The following is a 13,939-nucleotide window of genomic DNA, read 5'->3' on the forward strand; positions in this document are numbered from 1 at the left end:
TTGTATTTTTACAACTAAGGGTGAACTTACGGCTGCTAAAGTAGGGGAAAACCTCTGAGGGCAGTAAGAATAAAAAGTGCTTAATAATAAACTTACTCATCCTTTAATCTTCCATTAAGTTTAGGAAGACCCATGTATTCACACAGTTCTTGGAAAAATATTTTCACAAAAATTCTACTGGAGGACGTAGTGGTTTCTTCACTCAGCTTTATGCATTCAAGAACCTGAAAATTAAAATTAGAAAACAATAATTTTATTTTGGTGTTCAAAAGATGAGACAAAGTGACCAATATCTGTAACTTTTAGTGTCCCTTGAAATTAACGATTGTTCTCATCTGCAGTTAGAATTATCTCTAAATATCTTCCCTTATGCTGATACGCATTATTACTTGGGAAAGTTTAAGACTGCTTCTCTATACAAATTTCCAAAATGTTAAGATGCTACAGAAATAGAGTTCATTCTCTTTCCTGAGTAATGTGCTTTTTATAGCAGGGAGGAATATTGTCTTGAGCATATAATGCTAAGATTACTAGCTCCTAAAACTCACTCATCAAAACATGGGTGTATGAGGGTTGGGGGTAAAATGCCACTTAAAGCATCAAGCTACAGTTCTGTCCAGCACTAGACTACACAAGAAGAGTAAAGACGAAGAGTGATGGCTTGTTCTGAATAGTTAAGATTGTGATAGTGAGCTTACTGAAGCTCACAGAGAGAAATTTTAGGGTAAATAAAAATAAAAGCAACCTCCAGTTTTTTAGGGATGTGTTCCAGAAGCTCACTTATTTCAATTGTTTAAAACTTTGATTTCATTTTCCCAGAGAAGGGAGTGAAAACAAAGTAAAAGTTATGATTAGCCTGCTGGGTTATTAGCTTATAAATGCCTATTAAAGTAGCTGGACACACTTAGTATTTAAAGTATTACAAAAATCTATCCAACATTTATAAGCTCAATGATGCTGCTTCATTCTACCACTGGGTTGTGGTATTCTACAATATGATCCTCTTTTTTCTTCCTTCTTGGATATAATTTCTTTCCGATTTTTCAGTTCCTTCAGCTTAACCTGCCACTTTGTATTTTGCATTATTACCTTGGGCATCTTACCTCTTCTGTTATATGGTACTAAGCTTCTTGAAAGCAGGGACCATATACAATTCATTTTGGATGCCCAGTGTCTCTTTCTGGGCACAGAGTTGATGACTAAACAAATGGCTGTTGAGTGAATAGTAATTGTACAATTAAGTGCCAGCTTAATGAATGCAGTTCAAATTCCAACCCAGTGTACATTTCCCCATTGAGAATATCTTTCCTTGCTCTAACTATGACTACAGAAGCTCCTCCCTATCACTTACCCAACTTCAATGCCTGCTAAGAAAAATACATCTTGCCCGAACAGTCATTTCTCTCATGTCCTTACCAGAGGAACTATTGAGTTACTCCGTCAGGAAACAGGCAGTAACTCAGAGGCTTAAGTGCCACCAAACTATTGCTGTACGTGAATATGAGCGTGCACACACGTGTGTACACAGAGAAGATGAAAATCTATATCTTCTCTGAAAACACTCCTAGCCATCACTATCAAAAAGCACTGTAATGTTTGGACTGTTAATATCATCCAGGATGGTATTTCTTACACTCACACATTATTTACTTAGGTTTTCTTTTTTTAAAAAAATTAATTAATCAATTTATTTATTTTTGGCTGCATTGGGTCTTCGTTCTTGTGTGCGGGCTTTCTCTAGTTGCAGCGAGCGGGGGCTACTCTTCGTTGCGGTGCACGGGCTTCTCATTGCGGTGGCTTCTCTTGTTGCGGAGCACGGGCTCTAGGTGTGCGGGCTTCAGCAGTTGTGGCGTGCGGGCTCAGTAGCTGTGGAGCACAGGCTTGATTGCTCAGCGGCATGTGGGACCTTCCTGGACCAGGGATCAAACCTGTGTCCCCTGCATTGGCAGGCAGATTCTTAACCACTGCAGCACCAGGGGAGATCCTACTTAGTTTTTTGATCCCATGTTATATGAACACAACCTCAAAGATTGCCATTATAGTAAAAGTTTGCTCCACATTTCATTTTAAAGTACATTTCCTACATAGGAAAAGTATGGCTATGTTATACTTAATATCTATTTCATAATAACAGGGGATTAGGAAAGAAGTACAAATATTGACCCATCTACTTACGCTCCATGGAAGTGAATCGGTGTATAAGAGGTGAGCAAACATCTTAGCAACATTTCTCAATTTGTTTGTTTCCAACCGATGGATGGTATCATATTGTTCTTTGAATATACTTTCAAAGGATTCCATGTATTCTTTTTTTAGCATGCAAAATCGCTAATAAATTAAAAATAAAAATGTCAATACCATTATGAGCATATTAAATACTAATTTTATTCAATCAAAAGTTAATAAATATTTGTATATCATATCACTCAGTCTTCTTGTGCTGTATAATGGGATGCTCAAAAAAGAAGTTAATATATATCACCCCTATCTACCTGGGATTTATATGCTAAAACAAAGTTATACATGTAGCTGACCAGAGACACAAACATTTGTATAAGATAAATATACTTCTCTGTGGGTTGAGTTTGGGCTCAAAAAATTATTTTAGCTCATGCTTTATTTGTGCTGCCTGAGCATGTATTTGACTTCAGAAACTGCTGTGAAATTTTGAAAAGACAGCATTTAACTGTCCTCTTCGGGAAATTTTACAAAGCATGTGGAATTTCTCAAAGTTCTGGAAGAGTAATACGTAACGTTAAGGCACTACAAAAATGAAGTGGGAAAGGAGGAAGCTGCAGAGAGTGGGAAACCTGTGGAAGGGAAGAACAATTTGCTTTCAGCAAAGATATGTTATTATATTAGACCAGGCAACAAAGCAGACACATTAATTCACAATACTCATGTTAAGAATTACCCTTGTGATTTCATCAAAATCCAACAAGAAAATTGAGGTTGGAACTCACCCCAGCTAATAAGCCAAAAAATTTCTCATATGTCCTTTGTTGGGCACAGCAGTCAAGTATCATGTTGCAGAGTTCTTTCTATTTGGAAAACAATTACATTAATGATTCAAAACACAGTGAATCCATGCTATATGATAATTTATCAATATGATAGAGACAGCCTGAATTTTTAAATAAGGTTTTAAAAACACAAAACTCTGTGAACTTTAGTTGTGAAGACAAAATAAAAAATTCAATCTATTCAAGCCTATAGTTTTTTAAAGTCTTCTGTTTGCCTGACAGAAATTCCACAGTCATTTATGCTAATTAGATTGATTATAAAATTCTAAATTCATATAAGTGTGAACCACTTCATGAAAACCTAGTATAGGAAACAGATACATCAAAAAGAGACTGAATATACTGTATTCTAAAAAGATTCTACACAGAAGTCTTTTAAATATAGATCACCAATATGACATATAACAATTCAGTTATACATCTTCCAAAGATTTAAACCCAATTATCAAGGAATATATTTTGTTAGTATGGAAAAGGCAGAACATGGTGAGTCTTGACAGAAGCATACATGGGCACAGCTTCAATGTTAATGTAAATGACCCTCTGGCTGATAAAGAAGAAAATATATTTAAAAGAGCAACAACAAAAAAAGACATTTGTGGCTAAGTTTTTTAGCCTTAAAATAAATGTTATACATATAGATCTGTCAATAGATGAATCTCTATAAATAGATGGAATCATTTCATAACGGCTATAATAACACACTGTCCAATCAGTTATTTATGTGCCTTGAAAACTCCTTTGCGAAAATTCTGTTGAACTAAGAAATGCAAGAATAAATCTAGGATCAGGAAATACCATCATCACAAATGACTTATAACAAATAAATATTATTTACTAATTCCTGAAATAACCTTAATGAAATATGTGTTGATTACAGAAATTTCATAAATGAAGAAACTCAGGAAATATGGACAAATCAATGGAGACAAAATGAAAAAAGACATAACCCTACCCCTAACCCTGAGCACTGCTGTGGAATTAACTAAATATATTTCTCAACAAAACATTTCTTATCAGAAAGTTTAAAATTAGTTTTTTTAAATACAGTAACTGCAATGTATTTGCTTTCTATAAACAGAAAGCAAGCCTATAAAATATAATGTATACATTTCAGTTCATTTTTACTTTTATTTAATTTTACCTTTATATCTTCAATTAGGAATTTTGACACTTGTGTCACTTGATAACATTTTGTAGCATTTTGTCACTTGATATAATAATTACTAAGATACAACCTAAGCAATTATTGTAAATAATTTTTAAAATGAGGTCAATATGCATTTACTGCAAATATGTATGTGCAAGAGGAAGCAAGGGGACCCTGAAGCACAGAACAGACACTCTAGAACTGTGCTATCCAGTATGGTAGGTCCTAGCAACACATAGCTATTTAAATTTAAATTGCTTAACATTACATAAAATTCAAATTTTAGTTTCTCAGTCACACTAGTCACATTTTAAGTACTCAAAAGTGACATGTGACGAGTATAGTGGCCACTGTACTAAACAGTGCAGAATATGAATATTTTCATCACTGCAGAAAGTTGTATTGGACAGTGCTGTTCTAGAAGCTGATAATTCACTTATAACACTATCTACTCAAAGGCCTCCCTTCACAATATAAGATTATTTTTAGATGTAATTATATAGCTAGATTATTATTATTTTTTTAAAGATTAGTCATGAGTTGCCTCAATTAAAATGTTTATAAATGTCTAAGTTCTGAAGAGATGTACTTTGTCAAAATTTAATATAGTACTAAAAACTTAAATGAGGCTTTTCTGAGTTCTGCCATATAATGTTAATTTGATATATTAAAATGCATTTTCAACTTCTTCTACCAACACTGTATTTTACAATAACATAACAGGTAATCAGGTTTTAAACAATATAACATGGTAATATGCTGATAGCATTGCTAATAAAGTCAGCACTACCTGAAAAACAAATTACTTTCTTCCCTAGACTAAGTGCAATTACAAGAGTTATTCCCTGTGGCATAAAATAATTAAATATTTTAACATTTTAATTAAATATCATAGTGATTTTTTATTTATTTATTTATTTATGGCTGTGTTGGGTCTTCGTTTCTGTGCGAGGGCTTTCTCTAGTTGTGGCGAGCGGGAGACACTCTTCATCGCGGTGCGCGGGCCTCTCACTATCGCGGCCTCTCTTGTTGCGGGGCGCAGGCTCAGTAGTTGTGGCTCATGGGCCTAGTTGCTCCATGGCATGTGGGACCTTCCCAGACCAGGGCTCGAACCCGTGTCCCCTGCACTGGCAGGCAGACTCTCAACCATTGCGCCACCAGGGAAGCCCTCATAGTGATTTTAGGAGAGTCTTTTGAGTGCATGAAAATAGATGCACTAAGACACTCTTCCAAATGTTATCAAAATATGTTGCAGTTAAGTTCTAGAACAACTATCCTCTAGATTAATATTAATAAAATTTATAATGACTTAATTGTATTCCTCAAATAATGTGACAAGATCATACTATAACTTCAGTTTCAATTATAATTTTAAAGGTTAATTCACTAATTTATTCTCTTCCAATGACAACACATCAAGTGCCCCATAATACAAATAGGTACACTATTATTAATATACCAATAAATAAACTTTAAGAGGGAAAAAATAATTTTTTTAATTTGCAAAGAATAATCTCTTCTCAAAATTCCATACCATGGCATTTCAAGAACTAATCTATAGTCTTGAACAAAGGCTGGGAAACTTTTTCTGTAAAAAGCCAGACAGTAAATATTTTAGGCTTTAGTAGCCATATAGTCTCTGTGGCAACTAGTCAATTCTGCTGCTACAGGGCAAAAGCAGCCACACACAATACATCAACCAATGGGCACGGCTGTACTCCAATAAAACTTTATTTATAGAAAATGGGCAGTGAGCCTGGGCCACAGTGTGCCCATCCCTGTAATAGAACATATTTAAAGCCTTAAGACAAAGGACTTCCACTTAACGCTAACTTAGCTCAGATAGTCAAGAAGATCTTTTAGAAGAACTAGAAACCAAACAGCCTAGTAGAGCTGACACATTCACTCTGCACCTGTCTACTACATGTAAAGGAAGGTGTGAAAAACAAAACCCTGGAAGCCTTGGCTCAGGTTCCAAGGATCTAAAATCCAGATGGACCGCGAATAATATACATAAGAATACAACTAGAAAAAAACACCCATCTAGTCTTTATTATCCTTGGTATTAGGGTTCCATGATACTTTGAATAGTGAAGTATACTGAGTTATAAGACTAACTAGTTATAAGACTAATGGGCTAAGAGGGGGCTAAAATGTACTTTACGGCCAGCTGAATCCCTGACATACAGTATATGCTGAATACATTTTGTTAAATGAATTAATGAATGAAAAAAATGGTACAGATTCTTCTGTATGCAATTAAAGAAATGTAACAACATGTATGGTGATCTTCACAACTTCTACGACAAAAGAATGTTTTAGTGCATAAAGTAGACGGACCGGGTAATTCACTAGAGAACAAACTTCCTATTGTATTTAAGTCACCACTTGATTTATAGGCAACCACTCAGAAATTTGTGTAAAGTGTGGTGGTTCAGAGAGACTTCCTCCTTTTCCCAAAGCCAAATCAAACAGCCAATTTAAGTTACTGGAATGAGTAGCATATATGAAGCACCTCGGAACTCCTAAGTTTTGAGTTACTTTAAAATTTTAGAAAACCTACATTTTAAAAAATGAGTATTCAGTACTGAGTTACTGTTCCAATTCATGAAACCTATTAACTGTCTTAACCATTTTTATAACCAGTATGTATTTCCTAATAGAAAAAAAAGTATTAACTTACTGTTTGACCTTCAGGAAACTCCATTTTCAGCAACTTGTGAGCACACTCTTCAAAATCTAAACTGTAGAGATAAAATGGTCACAATAGTTAGGTTAAAAACCTGCAGCATATTTAAACTGTAGCACTCTTTCATATGTAAGAATCTTACCTTAATAATTGTTTTAAATATTTTTTTACTATAATTTCATATTACTGTATTGTATATATAAAAAAGATATAGTTCTTAACTCTGCAAAGAATGAAGTACTGATACATACTACAGTATAAAATGGATGGACTTTGACTTATGTTAAGTGAAAGAAGTCAGACATAAAAACCACATACGGTATAATTCCATTTATATACAATGTCCAGAATGTGCAAATCCATAGACACAGAAAGCAAGCAAATTTTTATTACACTGCTAAATATTTCCACTTCTCCTGATCCAAGTCAGGAAGAGGTAAAAGATGTTCCAGGAGCCCAGCATGACATCCAGTGCTTAATCACCACCTTTACAAGTTATCTTGATTCATACCCAAACACAGGGCTTCTATTGTACATTATATAAAAACTAAGTATAAAAATAGTAAATAACCAAAATCACTTACAAAGAAAAAAATTTGTTTTTATACAACTTATATAAATTACATGAAAAATATTTCAATATGCTTCACTTAAGAGAATTATCAAACTCAGTGTGAACTTGATTCAGGAAAAATGCTAATATCTTTTGATAACAGCAGTATAAAATAATCACCCACTGAAATATAATGATTATGAATTTAGTTTTATAGTTCATCTCTATTCCTCGGCTTCTGTTACTTATTGGGTTTCATAAACACAAAAGGGGTAATAATTCAAGATGGTAGAATGGAATTTCAAAAAAACTGAAAAGAAAAAAAGAAATCTATCAAGAAAGAGCTTTCATAACAGATAATATTAAACAGTATCTAGCCCTAAGATTAAAATAGTTCACTGTAGTTGATAAACTTCAATAATATAGCAATACCAAAAAGTATTTTAAAAAATGTGACATTTTCTAGTTTTTTTTTTTTTTTAAACAGAATTAGTACTCAGGAAGAAAATCCTGTAATTTCTGAAAAACAAGTCAAGTAGGTCATGGAAAAATTTTGCAACTTTCCTTTTATATAGTAAGTGAAGAATAAGGGAGAAGGTATGACAGTCTATTTCCCTTGTTCCTGTTTTACTTTAAAAGTATTTGGTGACTCCTTAGCATGACTGTTTTGAAGTTGCACTAAATGTAAATATTAAATGAATTAAATTTGCTTGATATTTTAAACCAAATGAATTCCAGGTTTAACACAATTAATAGTGACTGAGGGAAGGGGAAAGAAAAAAGACTTTACACAATGCCAGTTTTCAAGCCATGCTTACAAATGGTTTGTTGATGTCTCTAATCTAAGGAACTTCAAATTGTTGAGGACATTATAGTCCCACCTCCCTCTGATGCTACAGCTTCAACATCACTTAAAAGCAAGAACCACCAGGAAAGTCTAATTTTTAATAGCAAAGCTAGTTGTGTTGTTTTATGTTTCCATAAATAAAAGAAGACTGTTTAAGGAGCCAGAACAGTAAGAAGAAGATCAGAGTACTATTGAGGTCAGTCAACAAGTCTAAAAGGAAAGAAAGTAAAAAAATAAAATCCCCAAATAGTTCAGTTGCCAGAACTTGGTTTTGTTCAGAAGATTTCCAGAAGTGAACAGCTTATATAAATAATCCAACCTCTCAAGATAACCACTGGTGTTATGTTAATGTATTATTTCTAGAATCTGCCTACCTATTTGTATACTTAAGATAACGCTACCAGCATGGTATTATATAGTCTATATTATTAGTTTTTATCCCCACCTAACAATAAATCAGACCACTTGCGCACATCAGTACCAATGCTCCATTAACTTAATTTTCAATGGTGGCATAAATTGAACATTTTGATTATTCATACTGGGCAATAAGATTCTCTCTCTCTCTCTCCCCCTCTCTTTTTGCTTTGAACAATTCTGTGTATAATTCTCTGTCAATATGTATTTCTTTAAGAAATATAATGAAAAAGAAGGGTCAAATGGCAATCAAACTAAGCCATTGATTCATGCTACCAAGAGGCTTTCCATAAAGAATGCACCAATTTAAATTTCCACTAGTAATCTTTCCGTGTATCTAACTGAACTCATCATTACTACTGAGTACTGTTGCTTTAAAAAGATAAAGTAAACCACTTTAGCTGTTTTAATGACCAACATTACTTATTCATCTAGAATAATATTTGTTTGGTAACTTTTTTACATTTTATAATCCCATTACATGAGTCTCCCAACCAAGTCCTCTAAACACCTTTTTATCAAAGTTGTGTTTACTTCCTAAAATTATTTTTACTAGGCATTTAGGGGCTGAGACTCTTAACAAATAACACATTAAGACAGTACTTATTGTACTGTTACTAGAATTGGTGCCACTATATAATAGTGGCTGTCACTTGTCTAATGTTTTAGTTTTTCAAATCTTTTTGTGTGATTCAGAGGTTATCAAGGTTAGATCACTTAAAAAACAAAGTTTCTTTTAAATAATAATTCAAAGAGCTCCACTGTGACTCTTCAAAGTTAGTGTTAATAGCAATATTAAAGCAGGGAATCTGCTCTTTACAACTGATTACTATTGAATTCCTAAAAAAAAAGGACAAACAAATAAAAGGTCAAACTCTAAGAACAGCTACTTAAAACAAAAATTTCTCACTTTTAAGTTTGTATAAAAAAACATTTAATAGTTTTTCCTTTCATGTGAAAGGCAAAGAAACATGTAAGGGTAAACCAAAAAAATTTCTTAGCAATGTTTTGCTGTTTAAAGACGAATTTCTCTTTTTGAAGACGAATCTAAGCCAAAAAGTTTTCAGACAGACTGAAAACAAGACGACTCCTACTTATGAATCATTTTTGCTATTACATCATACTAAATGGAAATATACAAAACCTAGTAACAAAACAAAACAGAGAAAATATTCCTTCTCCACTGTAAAATATACACGGTGCCCACTAAATCAATAGGCTGATTACCATTCGAAACAACAGATGCACTAAGCATTTAATATTTCCATTTATTTCTCTTTAAAACCAAAGTCACTGCCTTCAAAGGGAATGGTTGTTTTCATGACATCATAGTAGTTCTTGCTTAACATTACTTCAAAGGGTCCTTAAAACCTTCCTAATGCCTACTTCCGTTCATATTCATTTCCATCTGCACAACAAATCAGTGTCCAAACGTCATCATAACAGTGTTTCTCTGCTTAGAGCCAGAGTTAGAAACCAAATTAAAAAAAAATAAAACATTAAACTTCCACTACACAATTAAATACTCTGCTAACTCTGTAATGTAGAATTGTTTTCAGGTTATTAGTGATATTTAAATATAAGAAATGACATAGCTTTAAAAAGAAAAACATTTAATTACGTAACAGATAAGTAAAGACAATTTACTCCTGAGGTGAAGAACCAACAGTAGGAATCTATTAACTGGGGCTTGGGATGGGGGTAGAGGCAAGTAGTTTGAGAATCCCTGCAATAGTATCTAGTTTTCTGTTATCAGATTCTAAAAATCCCATCTGCTTGCCCATCCCCTGTCAAAAATAAGGATCAACTGATCTACAGTATCTTACCTTGACTGAATAGCAAGATAAATTGTACGACGAAATGAGACTAGATTAATTTCTGTTTTGTCATGAATAGTCACCGTTTGTCCTGAAATTAAACATAACCAAATTATAAAACTACACAAATGTGAACTGAAAATGTATCCCTGTATAATAATATTTTCATAATCTATTTAGAATCTATGAGTTTAATAATAATAACACACTCTTCTACAGTATAAGTTAGTATTTACAGAATTCAAAGTAACTTTCTAGTCTTTTGCCATATCTTAGAGTATTTTAATAAGTTTATTCAGCTCAAAGAAGTCCAGAACCAAGCCAGGAAAACTATTTTTGTTTCTGTGTCACCTGCTCATTTAGACATTATAAAAGGCTGCACTCATGCTGTTGTTTAGTAAAACATTATTTCCATATTTATAAACCGTTATCTTGATAATTTGAAAGAACTGTAACTTATGGGTAGAAATTCAGTTTCAGAGAACACTGGATCATCATGACAGGTTTAATGGGTCCAATAGAAATATGAATATTTGTTAAAATTTTCTCTTACCTAATGCATGAAAACTTTCCTTATAAACATTTAATAGTTTTTATTTGAATAGTATTTTCACATTAAATCAAAGAAATGCTAAAGTTAAATGTAGTACATGGTTAGGAGCTGTTTTAAATGAGGAAGACAATGGAAAAAATCAAACTCATTTTTATAAACTATGTTGTAGAAGAGCTACTATACTCTAAGACGGAATATTACGCCCTAAAAGGGAAAGATATACTTTTAATATTTTCAAATATGTAACGTAAGTAAATATTGACCAGTGTATGTGCTGATGTTTTAACTGAGACTTAACCAAAGTAAAGTTCTGAGCTTATTTTCCTGTGAAATAATATAATTAAAGCTGAAGAGGAAGAACATCATGCCTGCTTCTGTTCAAATATAGCTTTGGGCCTCTCCACTCTATTTTTCCAACGTAAAGAGCAAATATCTAGTCACTCTCATCTGTTACATTCATGCCAGGGTAACATAAATCACATGCCCTCAACATGAATATACCTTTTTCAGAGTTTATAATCAAAGTCATAAAATGTCAAGTTAAAATTATGTTAATATTAAAAAATGAATTTCCTTGTTTAATACTTTCCTAGCAGGGTCTTCCAACCTTGCCAATACTGGTACTTTGCTGTGGGGGGCAGTCTTATGACTCACAGGATGTTTCACAGAATCTCCAGCCTTCACCCATTAGATGCCAGCAGCATTGCTTGCAGCCCTCCACAGATTAAGAGCCACTGTTTTAGAGGACTACACTAGATTACCTTGGGAGTATTTTACAGTCTTATTTGAATAAGCTATACTTTTACCTTCTTCATCTTCTTCTCCCTCTTCCTCCTCTTCTTCCTCCTCCTCTTCACTACTCCCAGCATCTTGGTCTGTGTTTGAGTCACTATCTCCTTCATCAAGAATTTCTAAAAGAACAAAGATAGGTTTAGGAAAATATGAATGAGCAAGGGATACAAATGCATCTCATTCCAAGAAGATAATTCTCAGTTCACTGCAACCCATGGTGGTGTAACAGTTTATCAACCAGCGAAGATGATCACACAGGCCTCATGTTATTCCCTGAGTATTCAGAGAGCATTGTAACTAATTTGACTAGAGAAGGCCGTATGTGTAATTCTTCTGCCAGATAGAAAGTGGCCATGAAACAAGCAAGGGATGAGAAGAACAAAGAAAAAGCAAATGAAGGTTTTCCAAAAGAGCAAGAGCACTGGAACAATAAACTAGGCAGAGAAGTTAGCATATTGGAGTCAAAATATTATTAGTTCATCATCAGAAAGAAGATAATCTATCGTAAGAAGCTAAGGCTAGCTATAGAAAACAAGAATTTAGGCTAAGAGTGTTTTTTGAAAGACAAAGAAGTGAGAAGAAAAAATCGTGTAATTTAGCATTCACTTTACATAAATAGTGGTGAGATTTTTATTAAAATGTATACTTATTAAATAGAACATTACAATCAATCCATAGACTTTCCATATGTACAACAGAAACGGAAGTTTAAAGGCCTTTAAGAAAAACTGGTAAGATGAGCATTTCATTGGAATATCATTTCTTAAAATACATGTCACATTAAGAACTGGGCGAAAACAGTGATGTAAATAAGAGATTACATAAGGCCAGTCATCATGTTAATGGTAATAAATGACAAAAACTAGAATCGTATTTTGCCCAATGGTATGTGCTCTATCTGTCTGACAAAGATATTACAAACCTAGACAACAATTCACTTTTGCATTTTTATTATAATCAGACAGGACTTAATATAGTTTTGGGGTCAACTAAGTTTTAGGAAAATTCTAATTTCCTTATATTTAACCAAGTAGTATACATCAGGAGCCACATGTAATACTTAATGTTAGCAGAGAAATTCCTACTATGAGAAACAAATCATTTTACAAAAATGGAGAGTTGTCATTCAGCCCTTAGCTGGCACACAAGTCTCCTTGAGAATATTTCTAATAAATTGTGACTTCAAGAAATGATCTGAAGTGTCTAGTTTATTATGACATAATGTGGCTTAGACAGACCTTTAAAAGAGGAAACTGTTTAGTATTCAATAGTAGGAAGACAGGCACTCCTGCTGTTTTCCCAAATGCTGTAAGACCTAAAACACAAGTACACCTGGGTCACTCTAAGGTGCTAATTACTAAAGCTGTGCCCACTTCCTCCTGCAGCTATTTTTTAATGCCAACTCTGGAACATTTTCTGAAAGAATTAAGGTCAAATGGATTGTCTAGTCATTTACATCATCCTCTCCTTATCTCTTCACTTTAAGATCTACTTACTGAAATCACTTAGGCCATGACAACTGGAATTTTTCCCCTACTTTATTTATTTATTTATTTATTTTTGGCTGTGTTGGGTCTTCGGTTCGTGCGAGGGCTTTCTCCAGCTGCGGCAAGCGGGGGCCACTCTTCATTGCGGTGCGGGGACCGCTCTTCATCGCGGTGCGCGGGCCTTTCACTATCGCGGCCCCTCCCGTTGCGGGGCACAGGCTCCAGACGCGCAGGCTCAGCAGCCGTGGCTCACGGGCCCAGCCGCTCCGCGGCATGTGGGATCCTCCCAGACCAGGGCTCGAACCCGTGTCCCCTGCATTAGCAGGCAGACTCTCAACCACTGCGCCACCAGGGAAGCCCACAACTGGATTTTATTAACTGAATAAAGCAGTGGTTTCCAAGCATGGTCTGTGAGTCCTGGGGGGAATCACTGAGACGTGTCAGGTAGTCTGTGAGGTCAAACTATTTTCATAATAATACCAAGGTATTATCTGCCTTTTCACTGTGCTGACATCTGAAATGATGATGCAAAAGCAAGAGGGGTTAAAACTTGCTGCATCCTGAGCAAAATCAAGGTATTGAACTGCACTAGCAGTCATTGTACTCTTTAC

The 13,939-nt window shown here is 34.2% G+C and overlaps 1 protein-coding gene across 4 annotated transcripts in view; it reads right to left on the bottom strand.

The window, feature by feature from the left end:
* Window positions 1–92: 92 nt before the first annotated feature.
* Window positions 93–13,939, bottom strand: part of CWC22 (CWC22 spliceosome associated protein homolog) — a 56,683-nt gene continuing 42,836 nt past the window's right edge. For all 4 annotated transcript variants that reach the window (XM_057551679.1, XM_057551676.1, XM_057551678.1 and 1 more), the window contains exons 12-17: window positions 11,856–11,960; window positions 10,506–10,587; window positions 6,857–6,917; window positions 2,964–3,041; window positions 2,176–2,328; window positions 93–224 (exon numbers count right to left, since the gene is read on the bottom strand). In XM_057551679.1, coding sequence (XP_057407662.1) covers window positions 93–224; window positions 2,176–2,328; window positions 2,964–3,041; window positions 6,857–6,917; window positions 10,506–10,587; window positions 11,856–11,960 — 611 coding nt within the window. The remainder of the gene's footprint in view (window positions 225–2,175; window positions 2,329–2,963; window positions 3,042–6,856; window positions 6,918–10,505; window positions 10,588–11,855; window positions 11,961–13,939) is intronic.

Source organism: Balaenoptera acutorostrata, chromosome 8, assembly GCF_949987535.1.
Source record: "Balaenoptera acutorostrata chromosome 8, mBalAcu1.1, whole genome shotgun sequence".
In the NCBI taxonomy this organism is placed as follows: domain Eukaryota; kingdom Metazoa; phylum Chordata; class Mammalia; order Artiodactyla; family Balaenopteridae; genus Balaenoptera; species Balaenoptera acutorostrata.